Source organism: Solanum stenotomum, chromosome 8, assembly GCF_019186545.1.
Source record: "Solanum stenotomum isolate F172 chromosome 8, ASM1918654v1, whole genome shotgun sequence".
Classification (NCBI taxonomy): domain Eukaryota; kingdom Viridiplantae; phylum Streptophyta; class Magnoliopsida; order Solanales; family Solanaceae; genus Solanum; species Solanum stenotomum.
This window is the reverse complement of record NC_064289.1, coordinates 52,574,286-52,599,635: the sequence shown is the minus strand read 5'-3', so window position 1 is coordinate 52,599,635 and position 25,350 is coordinate 52,574,286. Positions and strand designations below refer to the sequence as shown.

Sequence of the window (25,350 nt, the reverse complement as noted above, 5' to 3'; positions counted from 1 at the left end):
TAGAATTTTTTTCTTCGTTTTACCACTCTAAACCCTCTAAACTCCATGGGTTATTTCCGCAAACACTTAGAATCATCTATACCTTCAAATAACATTAGATTCCACTCGAAAACACAACTAATAACGTGAATCAATCTCAAGAAAACTCCAACAACACAACCCACACAGATTCAAACGAACTTCATCAAGAATTCAAGGGATTTACTTTCAAATCAATATACTTTGTTGAAATTGACCAAGTTGGGCGCGTGGGTGAACTAACCCAACGCTATGTGATCTCACATACCTTTTAGGGATCACCCCCGACGAAAACCACAAGCTAAACTCGACGAAATCGACGAATCTTGAACGTTCTTCTCCTTTCTCCTCTTTTCTCCTCTTCTCCAAGCCCTAGCGTAAAATTCACTTTTCTAAACTAACTAAAATCTGACTTTACCCCAATTAAACTCCTAAAAACGAATTAGAATAATTAGGTAAGGAAAAGACTAAATTACCCTTCCAAAATCCGGATTGAACTTTCCTTATTCCAATAGACCAACTTCCAAAGGACATAACTCACTCATACGGACTCGGAATTACACAAACTCAGCGGCATTGGAAAGATCATTTCAAGAAATGTCCTACCATATCTGGAAGTACACTTAAATCATCATGAGCTAGAAGTTATGGCCGTTTGAATTTGACCAAAACTCAACTTATTCTAACTTAACAAAACTTCCAGATTTTCATTCTTTCCAAAAATGACTATTTCCAATTATTGGCTTCTTCCTAGTTATATCAATTTTGCGAGATGTTACCTAAATGGAATCGACAATTCATACTTTCATAGCATACAAAAGTTCAATATTGAAAAAACATGAAGAGTTTCACTATGCTTTTTCTTTTCTCTATAACAATGTTTTTAACTTTGTTTGACCATTAACTAGGTATGATTTTTTTATTTGATGCATACGAAATTATTTTATCAATAAGTATGTGTTCAGATAGATGTTTTCATTATTCATTTTTTTCATCATCTCGATTTATGTGTAATCTTCTCATTATTTTATATCAGGTGATGATACTAAATTTTGCCTAGGAACTTTTACGACTAATGATGTATGTGATAATATTAGTTGTGGAAATCTAGCTCTATTTCACTAGCCAGCAAGTTTGATACCTCATGATAGTGTTTGTACTGCAGCAGGAAGCAATGAAAGCCTTTGTACCTGTCAATTTCGTTGTTAAACAAAATTATGCAATAAAAGTGGTTATTATTGATGTTAATTGAGTAATCATGCATGTCCATTTAATGATTGAGAATAAATAAAAATAAATAGATATCAAAAGTTGAACAACATTTTTTATGAGTGGAAAAACTTAACTTTAAATGTTGTGACATCAAAGTAGAAATTAAAAGTTGAACAATATTTTTTCCCTTCAAACAAGCGTCATTAATAGAGCAATTTTGTAATTTTATCAAACCAATGTAACATATAAAATGACACATGTCAAAACAATGTAATAATAGATTATATGAATTATTATTATCAGATATATTTACTTGCCTTTTGCATCTTCAAAATTAAAATGGATAGAGAAAGTTGATTGTTCAAGAATATCATTAGGTGCCCACTTAAATGACCAATAAATTATATCATTTTTTAGAGTAAATAATCAACATAAAATTTTAGATCAATATACAATCTATAGGTATAATCATTGCGAAATTTATTTAACAACATTGAAAGATAAATTTTGTTATTTAACTGCATCATTTTTTGTCTCAAACACCATTAAAGTTACAATTTCAAAAGGTAAGTTCGTTTTCTTCTTTTTATCTACTAAAAATAGAAATTAGCGACGAATAAATTATGTAGTTAAACAAAAAAAACATTTCTCATATTTATCGATTAATTAATAAGATATTATAAGTCACAAGATATTTAGTGACAGATTTGAGATAAAGTTTGTAACTAATATCATTTTATTTTTCTATTAATCGAATATAGTTGTAGGTGGAAAGTAATTTTAAACATTAAATAAAAGTTTGGGGTTCGGGCTTTGAGGATTAAATAACATCTGATAGGGCGTTTTACCCCCAAAATGATACTTTCTGACTCAAATCTACATTAGTTGGATGGAAAATGGGTATCAAACAATTTGTGAAAGAAAAAAAAAACTTCATATAACTATCCACAAATTTATATTTTATTTTACTTTTCAAAGTTCGAATAAATGGCATTTCCTATTAAAAATATTTCAATCCGATTATGAATTTTAGATTTAACATTCTTTTTTATCCATTAATATGTGGAAGTTATATTTACCATTTGGGACTTATTTGAGAGGTTTATGTTGGGACCCAAAGGAAAAAGTTGTGTTTTGAACAAAACAAAACCATTCTCGATAGCATCAGATTTTGTTTTACTTAATGTTGTTATAAGTCTTCGTCTTTGTAAGAAAATAAGTCTTAATTGTGTATGTGGAAACAATATGGCATCATGGTGTAATAAGGAGCCTCGCGATATCTTCAATTGTGATTGTGGATGACTCTATCATGATCACAAAGGGAAATAATGTCATGAAAATAAAAGTGAAGATCAAAAAAATTTAATTCATTTCAAGACTTTTGAGGATTTTGAAGATCCACCTAGGACAATTATTTTCTACCTGAGTTCCTAAATCAAATCTCTAAATCAATCCTACGAGTCAGTCCTATGACCCGTCAAACTCTCTACAGTTCATCGTATCAAGTCATAGGTCCAATATTTAGAAACTTAATTTTCCAAAACTCAACTTTGGTCTATGACTTCCTTCCTATGACCCATAGGAATTCCTACGGTTCGTAGGTTGTACTCATAGAAACTTGCATTAGTCATTTTTTTTGGAATTTTCTTTCCTTTTGGACATATCAACTTCCGAAGTTTTTACAGAAAAAGACTCAAATATTCTTTAAAATAACTGTATGGCAGACCTACCATTGCAACCTACGACTTGTAGGAATTCTTACAGACTATACTGGTCAATCGTAGTTTGAGTGACTGGGCCTAAAATTCATCTAACTTCGATGAGACCTTCCGACAGTCTGTATACCCAAACCGCATAACTCAAATTTTACCCAAAAATTTCACCAAGTTTGGATTGCTTCTAAGGAACCTATCTATGGTCTGTAGAACATCCCACGACCTGTTCTAGTCAAAAGTTGATCAAGTTATTGAAATTTCAAATTTCTCAAAACATGACCCACTTCCTACGGATGTACTCTATGGTCTGTAGAAGCATTTACGAGAGTCCGGAGCCTAAAGGGCAAAAAAATTGTCAAAAATTCCAAAAGGGCACATCACTTTTTATTCTAACCAAAAGGGCAAAATCGCTTCATCAGCAGCGATTTTCCTCTGACAAAATCTAGCAGCGATTTCGTCTAAAAAGTTTTTTTTAATTAAAAAATCGCTGATGTGGCAGCGATTTTGTAAAAAAGAAATTTTTTTTTTTAACTAAAAATCGCTGCCATTGTAAAAAAAAAGAATTTTTTTTTTGCTTACACATCGCTGCAGGGGCAGTGTGTTTCATGCCTATTATTACTTATTAATAATATAAAAATTATAAACAAGATGACAGTATACTCAATAAAATTGTTGAAGCATGAGAAAAACTGAATTATATATCATAAATAATATAAAAGAATATTGAATTAAGTTTTTTTTAAAAAAAAATTCTTAACCAAATTCGCTGCTATAGTAGTGATTTTGAAGAAAAAAAGTTATTTTTTTTTGAGAAAATATGCAGCGATTTTTATTTTTGTTTTGTTAGAAGCCCTTTTGGTTAATTTTTTTTTTGATGTGCCGTTTTAGTTTTTTTAAAGAAAAAGCAGCGATTTTTAATTAAAAAAAATTACAAAATCGCAGCGATTTTTAATAAAAAATCATTTTTATTTTATTTTTTACAAAATCGCTGCCACATCAACGATTTTTAATTAAAAAAAATAGAATTTTTTTTNTATTACTTATTAATAATATAAAAATTATAAACAAGATGACAGTATACTCAATAAAATTGTTGAAGCATGAGAAAAACTGAATTATATATCATAAATAATAATAAAAGAATATTGAATTAATTTTTTTTTAAAAAAAATTCTTAACCAAATTCGCTACTATAGCAGTGATTTTGAAGAAAAAAAGTTATTTTTTTTTGAGATAATATGCAGCGATTTTTATTTTTGTTTTGTCAGAAGCCCTGTTGGTTAATTTTTTTTTTTGATGTGCCGTTTTAGTTTTTTTAAAGAAAAAGCAGCGATTTTTAATTAAAAAAAATTACAAAATCGCAGCGATTTTTAATAAAAAATCATTTTTATTTTATTTTTTACAAAATCGCTGCCACATCAGCGATTTTTAATTAAAAAAAATAGAATTTTTTTTGAGACGAAATCACTGCTAGGGCAGCGATTTTGTCATTTTGTCAGAGGAACACAACGATTTTGCCCTTTTGGTTAGAATAAAAAGTGATGTGCCCTTTTGGAATTTTTGACAATTTTTTTTGCCCTTTAGGCTCCGGACTCACATTTATGACCAATACAGTGGATCCGTAGAACATAACCAGTAGCTAATAAGTGAAATCTTTCCTTTTCCAAATTCTGAGGTGTTACATTTAGTTATGTATAATATTGATTCAAAAATTGAATGTGTAAATTTTAATCTAAATAAAATAAAATTTTTATCACAATATTTGTAAAAGATATTTAAAATAGGTTCTCTCTATAAATTAATATTAGTATTAAAAGTACATTGATACATACCATTTTTTCATAATTTGACTCTTAAAAAAGTAATTTTTTAAAAAAAGACTAGTCAAACACAAATAGATTTTTTTTCTAAAGCATTTTTTTAAAAAGTCATTTTTAAAAAGTGTTTCTAGAAAAAAACAGTTTATAGCAGAAACTAAAATAGGCTCTAGCAGCATACTATTATTGGTATTCTATTAGCAATTAATTACATAGATTTACTAGCTTTATTTCAACATATCATAAACTTATTTGTATTTTATGACAAGTAATATGTTTTGACCAGTAATTTAAAGATACAGATTTACTAGCCTTATTTGAACTAGTACAATAAATTCATTTATATCTTTTATAAAGTAATTAAAAATTACAGATTTATAAAGTTTATACTAATTAATATGATAATTTGATATCTTCCTTCCGCCCCTATATAAGAGTCCTAAATGGCATAGACAATTCATAATTTCATAGCATACAAAAGTTCAATAGTGAAAAAATCATGAAGAGATCCACTATGCTTTTTCTTTTCTCTATGACAATATTTTTCACTTTGTTTGACCATTCACTAGGTATGATTTTTTTATCCGATGCAGATGAAATTATTTTATCAATAAGTATGTGTTCAGATATATGTTTTCATTATTCATTTTTTTAATCATGTCGATTTATGTGTAATCTTCTCATTATTTTGTAACAGGTGATAATGATACTAAATTTTGCCCAGGAACTTTTACGACTAATGATGTATGTGTTAATATTAGTTGTGGAAATCTAGCTCTATTTCACTGGCCAGCAAGTTCGATGCCTCATGATTGTGTTTGTACTCAAGCAGGAAGCAATCAAAGTCTTTGTACCTGTCAAATTCGTTGTTAAACAAAATTATGCAATAAAAATGGTTATTATTGATGTTAATTGAGTAATGATACATGTCCATTTAATGATCGAGAATAACTAAAAACAAATAGAAATCAAAAGTTGAACAATATTTTTTATTAGTGAAAAAGCTTAACTTTAAAAGTTATGAGATCAAAATAGCAATTAAAAGTTGAACAATATTTTTTCCCTTCAAATAAGTGTCATTAATAGAACAATTTTGTAATTTTATCAAACCAATGTAACATATAAAATGACACATGTCAAAACAATGTAATAATAAATTATATAAATTATTATTATCACATATATTTACTTGCCTTTTGCATCTTCAAAATTAAAATAGATAGATGAAGTTGATTGTTGAAGAAAGTCATTAGGTGCCCACTTAAATGACCAATAAATTATATCATTTTTGAGAGTACATAATCAACATAAAATTTTAGATCAATATACAATCTATATATATAATCATTGCGCTATTTATTTAACAACTTTGAGAGATAAATTTTGTTAATTAACTGTTTAATTTTTTGTCGCTAACACCATTAAAGTTACAATTTCAAAAGGGAAGTTCATTTACTTCTTTTTATCCACTAAAAATAGAAATTAGCGACGAACAAATTATGTAGGTAAACAAAAAAACTTATTTCTCATATTTATCGATTAATTAATAAGATATTATAAGTCACAAGATATTTAGTGACATATTAGCGATGAAGTTTGTAACTAATATATCATTTTATTTTTCTATTAGTATTAATATCTAATATAGTGGCAGGTGTAAAGTAATTTTCACCCTTGACTGAAAGTTTGGGGTTCGGGCTTTGAGGATTAAATACCATCTGGTAGGAGCGCTTTACCCTCAAAATGATAATTTTCTACTCAAATCTACATTAGTTGGATGGTAAATGGGTATCAAACACTGTGTGAAAAAATAATATAAACAAAAAACTTCCTATAACTATCCACAAAATTATATTATATTTTACTTTTCAATGTTCGATTAAATGGCTCTCCTATTAATAATGTTTCAACCCAATTATGAATTTTAGATTTAACATTTTTTTAATCCATGAATATGTAGAAGTTTTATTTACCATTTGGAACTTATATGAGAGGTTTATGTTGAGGCCCAAAGGGATGAGCATGGTTTGAACCAAAAAACCCATTCTAGATAGTATCAAATTTTGTTTTTCTTAATGTTGGTATAAGACTTCATCTTTGTAAGAGAATAAGTCGTAATCGTGTATGAGGAAAAAAATATGGCATCATGGTGTAATAAGGAGCCTCGCGATCTCTTATAATTTGTGATCGTGTCTGACCCCATCAGGATCACCAAGGGAAATAATTTCATTAAAATAAATAGTGAAAATCAAAAAAATTTAATTCATTTCGAGACATTTGAGGATTTTGAAGATCCACCTAGGACAATTATTTTCTGCTTGAGTTCCAAATCTCTAAATCAATCCTACGAGTTAGTCCTACAACCGGTCAAACTCTCTACAGTTCATCCTATCATGTCGTAGGTCCAATATTCAAAAACTTAATTTTCCAAAACACAACTTTAGTCTACGACTTCCTTTCTACGACCCATAAGAATTCCTACGTTTCGTAGGTCGGACTCGTATAAACTTACCTTAGTCAATTTTTCTGCATTATCTTTCCTTTTAGACTTTTCAACTTTCGAGGTTTTTACAGAAAAAAGCCCAAAGACCTTTTAAAATAACTATATGGCATACCTACGATGGGAACCTAGGGCTTTTAGGAATTCTTACTGACTATACTGGTCAACCATAGTTTGGCTGACTGGATCTAAAATTCATCTAACTTCGATGAGACCTTTCGACGGTCCGTATACCCAAATCGCAGAACTCAACTTTTACCCCAAAATTTCACCAAGTCTAGATTGCTTCTACGGAACCCATCTACAGTCTGTTAAACATCCCACGACCTGTTTTGGTCAAAGGTTGATCAAGTTATTGGGACTTCAAATTTACCAAAACTTGACCCACTTCCTACGGATGCACTCTACGCTCTGTAGAAGCATCTACAATCCATAGGATGGGTCCGTAGAACACAACCAGTAGTTAATAAGTGAAATCTTTCCTTTTCCAAATTTCAAGGTGTTACATTTATTTATGTATAATATTGATTCAAAAATTGAATATGTAAATTTTAATTTAATTAAAATAAAATTTTAATCACAATATTTGTAATAGATATTTAAAATAGTTTCTATCTATAAAATAATATTTGTACTTGTTTAACTGACGGTAATCTATACACATCCTAAGGGAACCATCCTTTTTTCTCTCAAATAAGACCAGAGCGCCCCAAGGTGAGACACTTGGTCTAATAAAGCTCTTATCAAGGAGGTCTTTCAACTGTTCTTTAAGCTCATTCAACTCTGCTGGTGCCATTCTATATAGCGGAATAGACATAGGACGAGTATCTTGGAGAATGTCTATACCGAAGTCTATTTCTCTCTCAGGAGGGACTCCGGGAAGATCATCAAGAAAGACTTCTGGAAACTCTCTTACTACTGAAACTGACTGAATATGAGGTATCACTAGAGTCACTAACTCAGACTAAGTGATAGACACACCCCTTGGAAACTAACCTTTTTGCCTTAAGGTACGAAATAAAAGGACCTTTAGGCATTGCTGAACTGCTCTTCAACTTTATAACTGGTTCACTAGAAACTAGAACTTGACTACTCAAGTTCTACAATCTATTGATGCATAACAGGCTTGAAGCCAGTCCATATCTAGAATGACATCAAAAACTACCATGTCTAACTCAACTAAATCAGCGATAGTACTCTTGTGATTGACGGAAACAGAAAAATCACGATAGACTCTTTCTACTAGAATAGACTCATCATCAGGTGTAGAAACACCGAAGGCTCAAGAAGTTTCTTAGGCTAAACATCAAAGTTAAAGACTTAAATCATACAACTGACAACATCTAGAGAGTTCTCTTGCTCTTGGTGACTAGTGATTGCGTAAAGACGGTTGGCTCCTCCTCTAGTACCGGAAGTAACTCCTCTAGGTGTAGCCTGTCTGGTGGAGCAACTGATGAAGATTGGGCTCTATTACCCTGATTCCCACTACCTTTTCGGTTCTTAGGGAACTCTTTCATGAAGTGACCCTCTTCTCCACACTTGAAACAACCTGGCTGGCCATCACAACACTTACCTGGGTGGGTTCTACCACAGTTAGCACTTGCAGGAGCCCAGATACCTCCTTGTGCCACACTACCCTGAGACTGTGCAGGTCTAGCTTTGAAGTGTTGGGAATTTTGGCTATTATACTCACCTTCGTTTTTGGGTGCAGGTGCACTAGCAGATGATGTAGCAGGTCCCTTTTGCCTTTGCTGAAAGGACGAATGGTTCACATTACTTTTCTACCTACTACACGGACTCATTCCCTGTCTTAGCCTTCTTATTTCTAAATTCCTCCCTATCCCTCAGCTTCTCTTCCTTAACCTGCTGCACATAGACCATCAACCTTGATATATAAGTATGTCTCCAATTAGCATCGCTGCCCTGCCCTCTTTGCTTGATAGACGAGACAACACAACAACAAACAAACTTATTCTACTCCTCATGTCACCAACCACTTATTTGCTTCTCTTAGCTCATGAATAAAGAAATGCCTCTAGAAGGCACTCTCGACCATATGCCAGCTCAAAATTGATACACTTTATCGCACGAAGTGAGTATGAAAGAAGTAAAGGAATTCCTAAATGTTGTAGCCTCCTAATTATAGATGTGGCGCGCTTCACACCGATAACTAGGACTCTACAGACACAGCTTCATAGACTCCGTAGGACTCTTAAACTCTATGCTCTGATACCAAGTTTGTCACGCCCCGAGCCTAAACCCTGGGTAGGACTGGAACTCGAGAACCATTGGTGGCCCCAAGCGAACCCTTGGCCTGGCTTACTTACACAGCGGAAGACTCTAAGCATTATTACAATGATCAAATGCACTTTACTCAACTGTTTAATAAAATAATTAAGAATGTTTAAAGGTCAAACATTCAACTTGGCCAAAATGGTAACTCAAGTCTTAACATATGAAATAATATTGTAAATACAACTGACTACTAAGTGTCTATAAAGCCTCTAAAATAAAGAGGGATGTCGGGACAGGACCCCCGATCATCCTAACAACTGAAAAGCTTAAACAATTATGAAAAGGACCCTTCGAAAAGCAAGGAGGCTCACTAGCTGACTCCGAGTGCTCAACATGAACAACGAGGCACTAGATGCTGATCTTGGTTACCTGTGTCTGCATCATAAGATGATGTAGGCCAACTGGCATCAGTACATTGAATGTACGAGTATGCGAGTTGGAATGCTAAATACAACTTAAGCTTGAAAATGATCTGTAAGGAACTCTTACCTTGGCTTTACTCAATTCATGAATAATTCAACTCAAAATGCAGTGTAAAACAACAATAATAGTGCAATTTATACAAAGCATTTAGAACAGTAAATAACAACTCAATTTTTCAAACATATGTAATAACAAACTCAACTTTACTTATATATCAAAGTAATATAGTGTCTGTGGGAGTTTCTCTAACCGTTAACCACCACTATGAGCCTAAGTGGTGATACAACATCTTGCCCACGCTGTCAGAACTGTCCTATAATTTGTCGTCATATAGAATGCCTTAACTAAGTGGATCCACTAGTCTATGCTAAAAGCATCTTAACGAGTCATCTAAAAAGTATGATCTTTTACTACCCATGATGGCTACATGTTTTATGAAAACTTGAGTTAATATGAACTCGCATCCCCATATCGGTGTTCAATACTACTCCCAAAATATACTTAGCTCGTATGTTTTTAAAACAAACTTGTTTCTTTGGTTTGAAATAATTACTCAAAACTTAGCTTAAAAGCTCTCTTGGAAATCGGTGTTTCCCTTTCTTGTTCAAATGTGAAAACATTTTAAACTCTTGGGAATACTTAGCTCCCTATAACTTTTGGAGAAATGAACTCACCAATTTACTCTTTGCTTAACTTAAAACTTAAGATTTGGAACAAAGTTAAAACGTTGTGAAAAATTCTGATAAACATTAATGAACTTCTCTTGGCTTGATTCTTAACTTCTACACTTGACTCTTAACTTTCCTTGAATTGAATTATGGATTCAAGGATTGTGATTTATAGGAAAGATCTCATGATGTCTAGGAGAGTTTTTAGATAGCTAAACATGAGAAAAGATTAAAAAAAAAAATCATTGTCGAAAAGCAGGTCCGCAATGTGAAGATGTATTTAAATTTTTTGTCGCAAAAATACTTTGAGAGACAAAACGGTCCGTGACTGCCCCGCGACGCGAAGAGATTTTTCTCAAATTTGAGGAGCAGGTCCGCGATTCAGAGCCAGTTCCCAGATTTGCCCGACTAATTTCCTTCTTCGTTTTCCAGCCCCAATTCGCCCAAACTCGGTTCTTTTTCCCAAATTCTTTTTACATTTAGATACCCAGCAAATGCACCTAAGAACCTAACTTTAAACAACTCTATAATTAGATGTAATGATCTCAGAAACTTCTCAATCTCAGCCCAATTCAAGAACAACATCGAATTCAAGAATACATATCAAAAGCATCAAACTTTCAAACTCTTTTAGGAAGAATTCACGGTAAAATGAACATGTTAGGCACGTGGGTGAATGAACCCAACATTATAAAAGCCTCACATACCTTGTAGGGATTAACCCTTGGCGAAATCCACACGAAATTCTCAAAGAATTCGACGAACTATGAACTTTTCTTCTCATTTCTCCTTTTTTCTCTTTTCTCCAAGCCCTAGCTTATATTGGTAAAAGCGTAAACTAATCTAATTCTAATTAGACCCTAACTTAATTACCAAAAATGAAATAAAACAATTGGGCAAGTAAAAGACCAAACTACCCTCTCAAAATCCGGATTGGACTTTCCTTATCCAAACAACCCAACTTCCCATGGGCATATCTCACTCATAAAAACTCAGAATCGTGCAAAATTTGTGGCGTTGGAAAGATAATTCAACTATCTTGCCTACGGTATCTTGAAGCACATCTAAATCATTCTGATCTAGGAGTTTTTGTCATTTGAAGTTGACCAAAAACTATACTTTACATAACTTAACCAAATTTCCAGATGTTTCCATTCTTTCCTAAAATGACTATTTCCAATTTTTAACCCTTTCTAGTTCTTTCAAATAGAGAGATGTTACACTCTATCTGATATAATCAAAACTACCTCTTGAAGATACAACTTGGCATGGTCCTCTGCTGTATGGGTAGTCTTTATCAGCAAAAAGTGGGTTGACTTTGTCATTCTATCGACAATCACCCAAATGGAATCATGCTGCCTATGAGACCTCGGCAAATCTGTGGTGAAATCTCTATTTATCATCTTCCATTCCAGAAGTTCTATATTCTGAGCCAAACCACCTGGACTTTGATGCTCTACTTTAACTTGTTGGCAATTCGGACACTTAGCAACGAACTTTGCATGCCCTTCTTCATGCTACTCCACCAATAAACCTTTCTCAAATCGTGATACATATTTGTGGAACCCGTATGAATGGAATATCTGGAGCTATTAGCTTCTTCCTTGATCCTCTCTTGGAGTTCATCCACCCTTGGTACATACAATCTACCTTGATACCTTAATACACCATCTCCCTCTTGTTCAAAAGCCATAATACCTTAATTTTGGTCTTGCTTCTCTTTTACTTCTGACACTAATGATGATTCAGCCCCATTCATCACCACTACTCTTTTTTCTGTAGAGTCCATCAGTCAGACTCCCAAGCGTGCAAGTCTATGCACATCTTTCGCTAACTCTCTCTTTTCTTCCTCAACATGGGCGGTACTACCCATAGACAACTTGCTTAAAGCATCAGCAACAACTTGCTTGAGTAATTCTAACCACCTCCTTTGTCTGAGATTAAGCTCTTTCTAAGTGAACACATATTGAAGACTCTTGTGATCAATGAATACATCAACCTGAACACCATACAAATAATGACGCCATATCTTCAAAGAAAGTACTACAACAACCAACTCTAAGTCATGGGTTGGGTACTTCTCATGAATTTTCAACTGTCTAGAGGCATAAGCTATAACCTTGTCGTTCTACATTAACACGCAACCCAAACCAACTCTAGACGCATCACAGTATACAACAAAGTCTTGCGTACCTTCTGGTAAGGTTAACATTGAGAAGTAGTCAGCCTTTAGATTTTCTCACAAGCTTCAGACCATTGAAACTTCATGGTTTTCTGAGTTAACTTGGTCAAAGGGGATGAAATAGATGAGAACCCCTCTACGAACCTTCTATAATAGCCAGCCAAACCCAAGAAATTCTTAATATCAGTTAGAGATGTGGTTCTAGGTCAATTCAGCACTGCCTCAATTTTCTGAGTATCAACTTTAATTCCCTCTCCAGACACAATGTGTCCTAATAATGCCACAGAATCAAGCCAAAATTCACATTTCGAGAACTTAGCATACAACTCTTTATCTTTTAGAGTCTGTAGAACTATTCTGAGATGTCTAGCATGATCTTCTTCATTCTAGAATATATTAGTATGTCATCAATGAAGATGATAACAAACATATCTAAATAAGGTTTGAATTCTCTATTCATAAGGTTCATGAATGTTGCAGGCGCATTGGTTAAACCAACGATATGACAGAAACTCATAATGACCATAACGGATCATGAATGTTGTCTTGGGAAAATCACACTCCCTTACTTTCCACTGATGGTAGCCAGATCTGAGGTCAATCTTAGAAAAACAAGAAGCACCCTGCAGCTGATCGAAAAAATCATCAATTCTCGGAAGAGGATACTTACTCTTGATGGTAACCTTGTTCAACTGATGGCAATNATCATGAATGTTGTCTTGGGAAAATCACACTCCCTTACTTTCCACTGATGGTAGCCAGATCTGAGGTCAATCTTAGAAAAACAAGAAGCACCCTGCAGCTGATCGAAAAAATCATCAATTCTCAGAAGAGGATACTTACTCTTGATGGTAACCTTGTTCAACTGATGGTAATATATACACATCGTAAGGGAACCACCTTTCTTTCTCACAAATAAGACCGGAGCGCCCCAAGGTGAGACACTTGGTCGAATGAAACCCTTATCAAAGAGATATTTCAATTGTTCTTTAAGCTCTTCCAACTGTGCTGGTGCCATTCTATATGGAGGAATAGAGATAGGACGAGTATCTGGAAGAACATCTATATCGAAGTCTATCCCTCTCTTAGGAAGGACTCCAGATAGGTCATCTGGGAAGACTTCTGGAAACTTTTTTACAATATGAACTGATTGAATATGAGGTATCTCAACACTAGAGTCATTAACTCGGACTAACTGATTTGAAACATTTCTTTCACAAGTGAAATAAATCCTACAATATAAACACTATTACAAGTAAACAAAATTACAGTTGGTACATAAAGCAATAGAAGGACTTCTATCAGGTCCCTTGCTATTTTTGAAGCTTGAAAGTATCTCTCTTTGAATGAATGAATAGGTAATGTTGTTTGTTATTTGATATATACCATGAGGAGTTATTATCCAACGTACAAACAACTTCGTCGCTTCTGATTGGTAAAGTACTCTGCAGCTTCACCAACTTTCTGACGCGGACGACTTTACAGTTGTTCAGCACTTTGTCACTGGACGAGTACTCATACTCTGCAGAGGACCAGGTCCTTACACTTGTAAGGAGATCATCAAAACATCTATGAACATGAGCCCTTATCAATTTCCCCCTTTTTGATGATGACAAACAACCTGTATTAACTCATCTCATGAGTGAGCAATCGGCTCCCCCTTAGTTCAGTGCCCCTAACAAACACAGTTCCCCTTAATTCAATGCCCTTAACTTTACCAGCAAACTTTACAACACAACTTCCCCTTTTTGACATCATTGAACAAGTGAAGCAGTAAACATATTCAAGTTAAACTACGAAGCATGCGGGAATTTAGGGCCATGGGACACACATAACACGAGTATAAAAGAATAAAGAGAAAATCAAACCACACATGAATAGGGCAACTCCAAAATTAGCATATTATCACAAATACTGACCACTATAAGCAGTCAAAACAACAAAAGGCCACAAGAGTTCAGGAGTACACGATGGAGAAAACAGAAGACAACTAGAGAGACCAGACACATTTAGGACGAATGAGAGGAGGGATTAAAAGCACGCATCAACAACATCAGGTGTTCATTGGCACTCTCATGGGCATGTATCAGTTGCTTGTTTAGGGACTTAATTTCCTTATTGAGAGAGGCATTAGTCTTCAACAACATTGTGCTTTCATCCCTCAACTCTTTGACCACCTGCTTATGACCCTCACTGGTACCAGGTCCTCTGGAAACAACCTTCTGTAATTCCGACTTAAGCCTAGTGATTTCAACCTCCTTATTGCTCAGAATCTTGGTGAGATCAGTTACCTCCCTCTTAGAGTGGCCTGCTGCTCCAGAACATCCGCCACCTGAGATCTGCCCTTAGCCTGTCCCTCAATGCACTCACATTCTAGTGGAGTAGACAGAGTGAACATCTGCTTGGTGGTACCAGGTAGCCCTTTTCCCAATGGGACTTCAAATTGATTGAAAATAAAGTTTAGCAGATACCCATAAGGAATGTCATGCTTAGCATTCTTCCATGTCATTATCCTGTGCATGTGTTCCAACATGATTGCAGGGAGGTTGATTTCTTCAAGCTCATCAAGATTTTCCATGAGGAAGAGATCGGCAACGGATGCTACTGTTCTTTTCTCAGTCCTGGGCACCATTACTTTGTTAATGAACTCGAACATCAACTGATACTCCCCTTTGAGAAACTTCTTAGGGAACCCTGCAAGCTTGACATCTCCTCGCTTAGTAGCAAGCTTTGAGAAATCACCAGTTGGTTTACAGCCCTCAATAGTTCGAATTCCTACCACATGCACTCCAAGAATGATTCCTAGAGTTTCTTCATCAAGATGAATCTCCACATTCCTAACAATAGTTTTGATTCCACCCCCTTCCAGTAGTTCCATCTTGTAGAAAAATTCACGCACTCCAGGTTCGTGCAAGTATGGAACTGGTGATTCAAAAAGACTCTACCATTCAATACTCTTTGTTGCCCAATTTTCTCTACCCGCTCCTCTCTAGTCAATTCCTTTTCTTCGATTTGATTTTTAACCCTGGGACTATGTCCTTTTACGGGTTGTTCCTCTAACTGCCTTTTCCCTTTTACAAGAGGTTTCTGGTTTTTAACCTTCACCCTCTTTGCAAGTGATTTCACCCTCTTTACATGAGATTTCTTTCCCCTTTTTTGATTTCCCTTGGATTTAACCCTTTCTTCCTCAACTTCTCTTCTCCTTTTTGCCACATACTTGGCAACATCCTCAGACTCAGTTTCACTATTCTCAATGGACTGGGAAGCAGAGGCAAGCTGTCAGGTTCAAGTCCTTCTCTTCTCCTCTTCCTATTTCTCTCAGTCTGGGCTTTGCTTGCTGCAATAGCACTCCCCATAACCTTTTCTGTTTCGTTCCTTGTAACATACTTCTTTTTGTCCCCTTTTAAGTGAGACAATACCAACTTTCCCTTCCCCTTTCTCTGTCGCTCCTTTTCTTGTTCATCGGATTTATCAACAATGTCAATCGCAGTCGTCTTTATAACTGTTTCCAAATCAGGAACCATTTGAGAAGAGTTAGCACCTCGCACTCCTTTAGAGCTCCATTTTAACGAAACTTCTTCCTCTTCTTCCTCATCACTCCTAACAGCAAATGATTTGGGTGTTTGGTCAAACACATAAGAACTTTTGTGAGGGACCTGATCCGGTGACCTCAACTCATATTCCAGTAGAGTAGGTTGAGCATCTCCTTTGAGTGAGGCCAGGCTTTGAACAATGACCAGTTCCGCACCTGTGGCTAGAATACATGATTCAGGACCTTTCCCTTCTGGCAAGTCTCCCTCAAACAATCTAAGATATGGTATACGACACTGCCATAGACCCAACTTCAATATCTTCTGAACGAGGTCCAACATTAGGTTTTGCCAGAGATTGTGCTTCTAAATTTTGGGATTTGTAACCAGATAAAACCAGAATGGGGGAACACACCAAAATATTCTCAGAGTGAAGAACAGGGAATGCTAAGATGTCGACCGGCGGAGTGATGGATTCATCCATTTCACCAACACCACAAACTGGGGTGGATGGAGACTCTTCTGGGGGAGGAACGGAGAAGTTGAATGAACTAGGGTTTTCAACCTCTTAGGAGATGGGTATTTTTGAAGAAGACTCGAAGTTAGGCATTTTGAAGAGAAGATGGAAACAGAATATGGAGAGAAAATTTGAGATCTTTAAAACAAGGGTTTGGATTGACGACTTTTGATTTTTGAATATTGAGAGAAATTTGGAGGGAATTAGTATTTAAAGTTGAGAGGTATCGGTCCCAACGGTGGCGACCTTTGGTTTTAAAAATGACAGGACGTTTGAAACTGATGCGATGTGTGGGCGAGTGACACGTGGCAATGATATTGACATTTAGATAGTGCAGTATAAGTGATACTAACCTCATGAGGACCAGGTCCTTCTTTCAGTTTGTAACTCTGCCTGTGTGATTTAACTTTCCCTTCAGCTAGACACACCATGAGTGTATACCTGCATTAAAGTACCAAAAGTGAATTCTTTTATGACACGCATTAAAACAAGTATAGATACCTGCCCTCCTTAACATAATCAACATGGAAGATCTTTGTGCAAACTTGTCAAGGAATTAGGTGATCGTGTGCATCCCCAACCTCATCCTGTTTTTAATGAAACATTCTTTACTCAAGGGCTTTGTAAAGATATCAGCTAATTGATCTTCAGTCTTGCAGAATCTCATCACCACATTTTGCTTTTCAACATTGTCTCCTAGAAAGTGATGCCTCACATTTATGTGCTTTGTCCTCTTGTGCTAGACAGGATTTTTAGCCATGTTCATGGCACTGGTGTTATCACAAATGAGATGAATAGTATCTGTGAGTACACCAAAGTCTTCCAGTTGCTGCTTAATCCACAGTAGTTGTGCACAACATGATGCAACAACCATATACTCTGCCTCTGCAGTAGAAAGTGCCACGGTGTTCTGCTTCTTTGTTCTCCATGAAATCAAGGTTGATCCTAAGAAGTGTGCCATGCCTAATGTGCTTTTTCTATCCACCAGAAAACCTGCATAATCAGCATCAGCATAACCTATAAGATCAAAAGAGTCACCGGTAGGGTAGAAAAGGACTAGGTCCTGAGTTCCCTTAAGGTATCTCAGGATACGTTTGGCTGCCTTCAGGTGAGACTTCTTTGGTGCTGCTTGAAACCTTACACACATACTTACGATGAACACTATGTCTGGCCTACTTGTAGTGAGGTATAGAAGTGATCATATGATTCCCCTGTACATTGTTTGATTTACCTCCACACCATCTTTATCTATATCAAGTTTCACACTTGTGCTCATGGGAGTATCCAGTACCTTTGCTTCGAGCAAATTGAATTTCTTAAGCAGCTCTTTGATATACTTCTCTTGGCATATTGAGGTGCCTTGAGAGGACTACTGGATCTTCAAGCCTAGGAAGAAACTGAGATCACCCATCATGCTTATTTCGAACTCACTACTCATCAAAACAACAAACTTTTTACACAAAGAGTCTCAAGTAGCTCCAAATATGTTATCATTTATGTACACCTGCACAATAAGCAATTCCTTACCTTTATATTTCAAGAACAAAGTGTTATCAATTTTACCTCTCTTGAACCTATTGGCTAGCAAGAATTTTGATAGGTGTTCATACCAAGCTCCGAAGCTTGCTTTAACCCATACAAAGCTTTGTCCAGTTTCAGCACATGATTGGGCAGGTCTGCATCTTCAAAGTGTGGGGGCTTCTTGACATATACTTCCTCCTTCAGATTCCCATTCAAGAAAGCACTCTTGACATCCATCTGAAACAGCTTGAACTCTATGTGGGCAGAAAATCCTATCAAGATTCTAATGGCTTCCATTCTAGCTACAGGAGCAAATGTTTTATCATAATCAATCCCTTCTTCTTGGTTGTAACCTTGCACCACAAGCCTTGATTTATTTCTAGTAATGGTGCCATGCTCATCAAGTTTGTTTCTGATGACCCATCTAGTCCCAATAATAGTTCTGTCAATTGGTCTGGGGACCAGGTGCCATACCTTGCTTCTCTCAAACTGATGAAGTTCCTCCTATATTGAAGTTACCCAATCTACATCATGTAATGCTTCTTTGATGTTCTTTGGTTCAATGGATGAGATGAATGATGAATGAGCAACTAAATTTCTTGACATAGATCTAGTTTGAATTCCTGAGTCAAGTGGAGAGATGAGATTGTCCAGTGGATATGAAGATTGATGCCTCCATCCGGACTTTCTGGTAATCTCTTATTCTCTATCAGCATCAGAATCACCTTCACCTTCTTCAAGATTTGAGACAATGTTTCTTGTGATGAACCTGAGGGACCAGGTCCTCTTGAGTGTTCTGTATCCTTCTCTTTTGTACCCTATAATCCTGCAATTTGTTCATCATCTCCTCAAACTCGTAGTCCTCATTGTTCTCATTTCTTATACCCAACTCATTAAACTTGACTTGCACACTTCTTCAACACAAAGAGCTCATTTGTTAAACACCTTCTACGCCTTACTTGTAGATGAGTACCCAACAAATACACATTCATCACTTTTGGCATCAAACTTGCCTAGATCATTCTTTCCATTATTCAATACAAAGCATTTGCACCCAAATGGTCTAAGATGTGCAATTGAAGGTTTTTTGTTATTTAATAGCTCATAAGGTGTTTTCTTGATGATACATGTGATAAGACACCTGTTTGTCACATAACATGTTGTATTAACTACTTCAGCCCAAAAATTCATTGCAAGTCCTGAATCGATCGGCATAGTTCTAGCAATCTCCTCCAGAGTTCTATTCTTTCTTTCAACCACTCTATTTTATTGAGGAGTTCTTTGTACTGAGATGTTGTGATTGATTCCATTTTCTGCACAAAAATCTTCAAGTAGAGAGTTTTCAAACTTCGTTCCATGATCAGATCTGATACTGGCTATCTTGGAATTTATCTTCAATTGGATGGCTTTGACAAATGTGATCAGTTGTCCAGCAGTCTCATCTTTCATTCACAGAAACATGTTCCAAGTGAACCTAGAAAAATCATCAACAATGACAAGAATATATTTCTTCCCTCTTCTGCTTTGGATTCTGATAGGTCCGCATAAGTCCATGTGGAGCAGCTCTAGAGGTCTCATTGTACTGACTCCCTTCTTGGCTTTGAATGATGACTTAGTCTATTTCCCTTTAGCACATGCATCACAGACTTTGTCATTCGAAAACTTTAGTGTTGGTAATCCGCGGACCAGGTCCCCTGTAACAAGTTTGTTCAGCAACGAAGTACTCACATGGCCCAGTCGTCGATGCCACAGATCTGCATCATCAGTTTGAGCACTTAAACAGGACATATCATCTCCCTCAATAGAATTCAGATCTGCAACATACATGTTTTTAACTCTAGTAGCAGACATGACAACCCTTTTAGTAATGCGATTTGTAACCAAACATTTGTCAATCATGAACTTGACTTCATTTCCTTTATCACAGATTTGTGAAATGCTCAAAAGATTGTATTTTAGACCTACCACATAGTGTTCATTATTTATTGAATTATCAACAGATCTCCCTATCCTGCCAATACCAAGGATAAAGCCCTTCTTTCCACCTCCAAACGACACACCACCACCTTGGTGTGCTTTCAAAGAGAGGAAGTTTGAAGTGTCTCCAGTCATGTGCCTTGAGCATCCACTGTCTATGTACCAATACTTATCTCTTCTCTTCTGCATAAGAATCACTTGCTAGATTTAGGAACCCACTTCAAACGGAGTTCCCAATAACTATCAAAAGGCTTGATAAGAAACCCTCATATCCAGGAGGGCAAAGTGTTCTTATTGAAACGATAACGGGGACCAAGTCCTTTGTGTTCCCTTTTATCATTGTTTTCAGATTTGATAAATTTCACATGCTTTTCTTTTGCTCCTCTCAGATTCTCACACTTTTCTTTTAGATGACCATTACGCCCACAGTGAGTGCACAACAAATTGTCAAATACAGACACATATTTTCTATAAGGATTATAGAGAGGTTCTATTGGTCTGCAATCCAACCCTTTCTTTCCATTGAAACTCTGATTAGACAGGTTAGAGAGTATCTTAGAGGAATCAGCCCACTTTAAAGAGTGTCTTAGCTCCTCCTTGATCCTACTTAGCATGGGTGATGACATGCTGAATATAGATTGGGAGTCAGGGTGTGACAAAGTGGTGAACAAAGAAAAGAGTCATCAGGAGTGTGTACATGATACATGTTGTGATAAAGAAGCTGATAACACTGAACAAGATATAGTACAAGGAGGAGTACAATGGCAAGATACAGAAGGTCATGAGTTTTTGACAAGTGATACTCAGTCTATGGGAACTAGAAGGTCTACAAGAGGAGTTCATCCAGCAATGTGGATGAAAGACTTTGTGTCTCTTAATATGGTGCCAGTGTAAAGCTCCTGAAACACATAAAAATGAGAAAGTTACTGAGCAATTTAACTCCTTAGTCACCCTGTTTACTGACAGCAAATTGTACTTAAACTCTGGTATGTGAAACACATATGTAATTATACTTCTTGGAGATATATGACACATTCCTGTGTGAGACACATATGACACTTCACCAGTAGGTAAGTACACAGGCTTGGGATCTTTCACCTTGACTACAGACTATTTATTGAGCATACCAACTTTTGACACCATATGATTGGATGCATCAGTATCTATAATACGGACTTCATTATTTTCAGAAACGGTGAGGGAAGTTGGTAGAGAGGATGATAGTTTGTACTTGTTGTTAAAGAACTTGACACAAGATCAACTAAAACATCAGTCATATGTAGTGCCTGAAAAGAAGCTAGAGATACAACAATTGTCAAAGGAAGAAGTGGATGTGTGGCACAAGAGACTAGGACATGGATCCTCTCATATGTTGAGTAAGGTTTTTCCTGTTAATTCAGAATTAGTAAATAGAGTGCTAAACAAATGTATTGTGTGTCCTTGTACAAAAATGACCAGAAATGTGTTTCCAGTTAGCATTATTAAAAGTAGTCATGTGTTTGATTTGATTCATTTAGACGTATGGGGACCATACAAGCAAACAACTTTTGATGGTAACAGATATTTTCTAACAGTGATTGATGATTTCTCAAGATGACTTGGTTATTTCTTTTGAAAAACAAATCAAATGTGTGTGTTGCTTTAGCTCATTTTCTGCAATTTGTAAAGACACAGTTTGACAAAATAGTAAGGAAGGTAAGGTCTGATAATGGGACTGAATTCATGAATTATGTATGTGCTACTCTACTAAAGGAAATGGGTATATTACATCAGAGGTCATGTCATTATACTCCACAGCAGAATGGAGTAGCTGAAAGGAAACATAGACACCTCTTAAAAGTAACTAGAGCATTAAGGTTTCAAGGTCAAATCCCTCTAAGGTATTGGGGTCACTTTGTGTGCTTACAGCTCCTTAGTTGATTAATAAAATGCCTAGTAGGGTTCTAGGAAATAAGTCTCCATATGAAAAGATGTATGGTGAAAAGCCTTTGTTGTCTCATCTAAGAGTGTTAGGATGTTTATGTTATGCTAAAGTTCTCATTAAGAGTGATAAACTAGCATCAAGATCTAAGGTTGTGGTTGTCATGCCCCGAGCCTATACCCTGGACTTAGCCGGTACTCGAAGACCATCGCTGGCCCCAAGCAGACCCTTGGCCTAGCTTACTTAACGCGGCGGAAGACTCAACTCAACAGAATAAACTCAATGCAATAGTTTAAATGATAACATCTTAGCCAAAATGGCAACTTATGTCTCAAAACAAAGTATCTGCAAATACATAGATGAGAGACTCAATACTAACTGTTTGACTGTCTATGAAGCCTCTATAATACTGAGATGGATTTTGGAACAGACCCTAATAAAGAAAAAAAACTAGGAAAGCGAAATAAAAGAGTTCTCCGGAATGCAAGGAGGCTCACCACTAACTCTGGAGTGCTCAACTGGATCAATGGCGCGCTGGATCCTGATCCTGGTTACCCGCGGCTGCATCATAATAAGATGCAGGCCTACTAAAATTAGTACATTGAATGTACGAGTATGTGAGTTGGAATCCTAACAACAACTTAAACTTGAAAGGAGTACAAATGAACACTTACCTTGGCTCTGTTTAACTCATGAATAACTTGATTCAAAATAAAGCAATGAAACACACGGAATAAATGAAAATGCTTTATAAAAGAACTGAAAACAACCTTAGTTCAGTAAAGACAAAACAATAACAAACTTAACTTTACTCATTTAGAAAGAAATATAACTTCTATGGGAGATTCTCTAACCGACAACCATCACTATGAGCCTAAGTGATGGTACAACGTTTTACCTCACGTTGCCAAGGACCGTTCTATACCTTGCCGTCAGTATAGAACCTGAACTACTAAGTGCATCCACTAGTCTACGCTAAAAAACACTAAGAAATCATCTAAAAAGTATGAACATTTTCCTACCCAGGATGGCTACATGGTTTATGGAGACTTGAGTAAATATGAACTCACATCCCCATATCGGTTCTCTATACTACTCCCAAAAATATACTTAGCTCATATGTTTAAAAACAATCTTCTTTCTTTGGTTTGAGATAATTACTCAAAACTTAGCTTAAAAGCTCTCTTGGAATCGATGTTCCCTTTTCTTGCTCAAATGTGAAAACATTTATAAACTCTTTGGGAATACTTAGTTCCCTAATAGCTCTTTGAGAAATGAACTCAAATCTTTACTCGTTGATTAACTTGAAACTTAAGTCTTAAAACAAAGTTACAACATTTGTAAAAGACCCTTGAAAACTTTGATGAACTTCACTTGACTTGACTCTTAACTTTACCTGAATTTACTCTTTACTTTCCTTGAATTTGAATTATGGATTCAAGGATTATGACTTATGATAGAAACGACTCTTGATATTTATTAATGATTTGGAATAGCTAAACTTAAGAAAAGCTACGAAATCATCGTCTTGGAACATGTCCGCGACGCGGAGGTGTTTTAAATAATTACTCACGAAATTAAATTTTGGGATAGAGGAGTCTGCGTCCTCTTCGCGACGCAGAGCAGATTTTTGTTCACAGGGGGGACAAGTCCGCGACGCGGACTTGTTTCATGAACCTTACTCGATTTTTTCCTTCTTCGTTTTTCAGCCTCAAACCACCTATATTCGATTATCTTCCTCAAATTCATTTTAGATCCCGATACCCAGCGTATGTACTCAAGAACCTAACTCAAAGTAACTCTAAAACACAATGTAAAGATCTCGGAAATTGCACAATTCAACCCAATTCAACAACAACATTCAAATTCAAGAATTCATGTCAAGAACATCAACTTTCAAACTCATTTAGGACGAATTGCACTGAAAATAGACATGTTTGGAGCGTGGGTGAATGAACCCAACGCTATGATAGACTCACATACCTTGTAGGATCAATTCCTTGGCGAATCCACAACCAAAATCGATCGTTCTTGGTGAATCTTGTTTTTCCTCTTCTCCTTTCTCTTGTGTTCTTTCTCCAAAAGCCCTAACTCTATTTCTCAAAAGCGTAAACTGAACTAACTTAATTTACTAAAAATGGATTTAATTGATTTGGTAAGGAAAAGACCAAACTACCCTTTTAAATTCCGGATTGGGCATTTCTTTCATTCGAACAGCCCAACTTACAAAGGACGTAACTCACTCATACAAACTCAGAATTATGCAAACTCAGTGGCGTTGGAAAGATAAATCCAAGAGCTTTCCAACCATATCTGGAAATACACCTAACTCATCCCCAACTAGGAGTTATGGTCGATTTAAGTTGACCAAAATCTCAACTTTACATTACTTAAAAATTTACAGATTTCCTTATGCTTTCCAAAAATGATTATTTCAAGTTCTTAGCTTCTTTCTAGCTATTTCAAGTTGCGAGATGTTACAATATCTCCCCCTTGGGAACATTCGTCCTCGAATGAGATTACTCTTACTAGGCTAAGGGTGTAACATCAAGTTCAAACACCCAACAAGCAAATGCAAACAAACATCATGCTCACTCACAATTTAAAGAGTAATGAGAAGAAAATTAGTACCTTGGTCTGCATTTTCTCCAGATTCAAAGAGATGTGGATATCTCTTCTTTATATCCTCCTCAGCTTCCCATGTAGCTTCTTCGACAAATTGGTTCCTCCAAAGGACTTTGACTGATGCAACTTCTTTTGTTCTCAACTTGCAAACTTGGCGATCTAAAATATGGACTGGAATCTCCTCATAAAATAAATTTTCTTTAATCCCCACATTTTCAGTTTGTACTATCAATGAAGGATCTCCCATGCACTTCTTCAACATGGAGATGTGAAATACCGGATGCACCGCTGCTAACTCTTGTGGTAGCTCCAACTCATAAGCTGCATTGCCAATCCTCTTGACTATGCGATAAGGTCCAATATATCGGGGACTAAGTTTCCCCTTCTTACCAAACCTCGTGACACCCTTCATGGGTGAAATCTTCAAAT

The 25,350-nt window shown here is 35.8% G+C and overlaps 2 protein-coding genes across 4 annotated transcripts in view; both read right to left on the bottom strand.

Moving 5' to 3' along the window:
• The window catches only part of LOC125875232 (probable serine/threonine-protein kinase PBL9), a 1,122,098-nt gene that overhangs the window by 224,580 nt on the left and 872,168 nt on the right, over window positions 1–25,350 (bottom strand). The window lies entirely within an intron of this gene.
• Window positions 17,617–18,024, bottom strand: LOC125873929 (secreted RxLR effector protein 161-like). The gene has a single exon (XM_049554753.1). It carries the CDS (start codon window positions 18,022–18,024, stop codon window positions 17,617–17,619), a length of 408 nt encoding a protein of 135 aa, XP_049410710.1.

Coding starts and splice junctions, on each gene's coding strand:
- LOC125873929 (XM_049554753.1), bottom strand. CDS start 18,024: ATGTGTGTAAGGTTTCAAGCAGCACCAAAGAAGTCTCACCTGAAGGCA.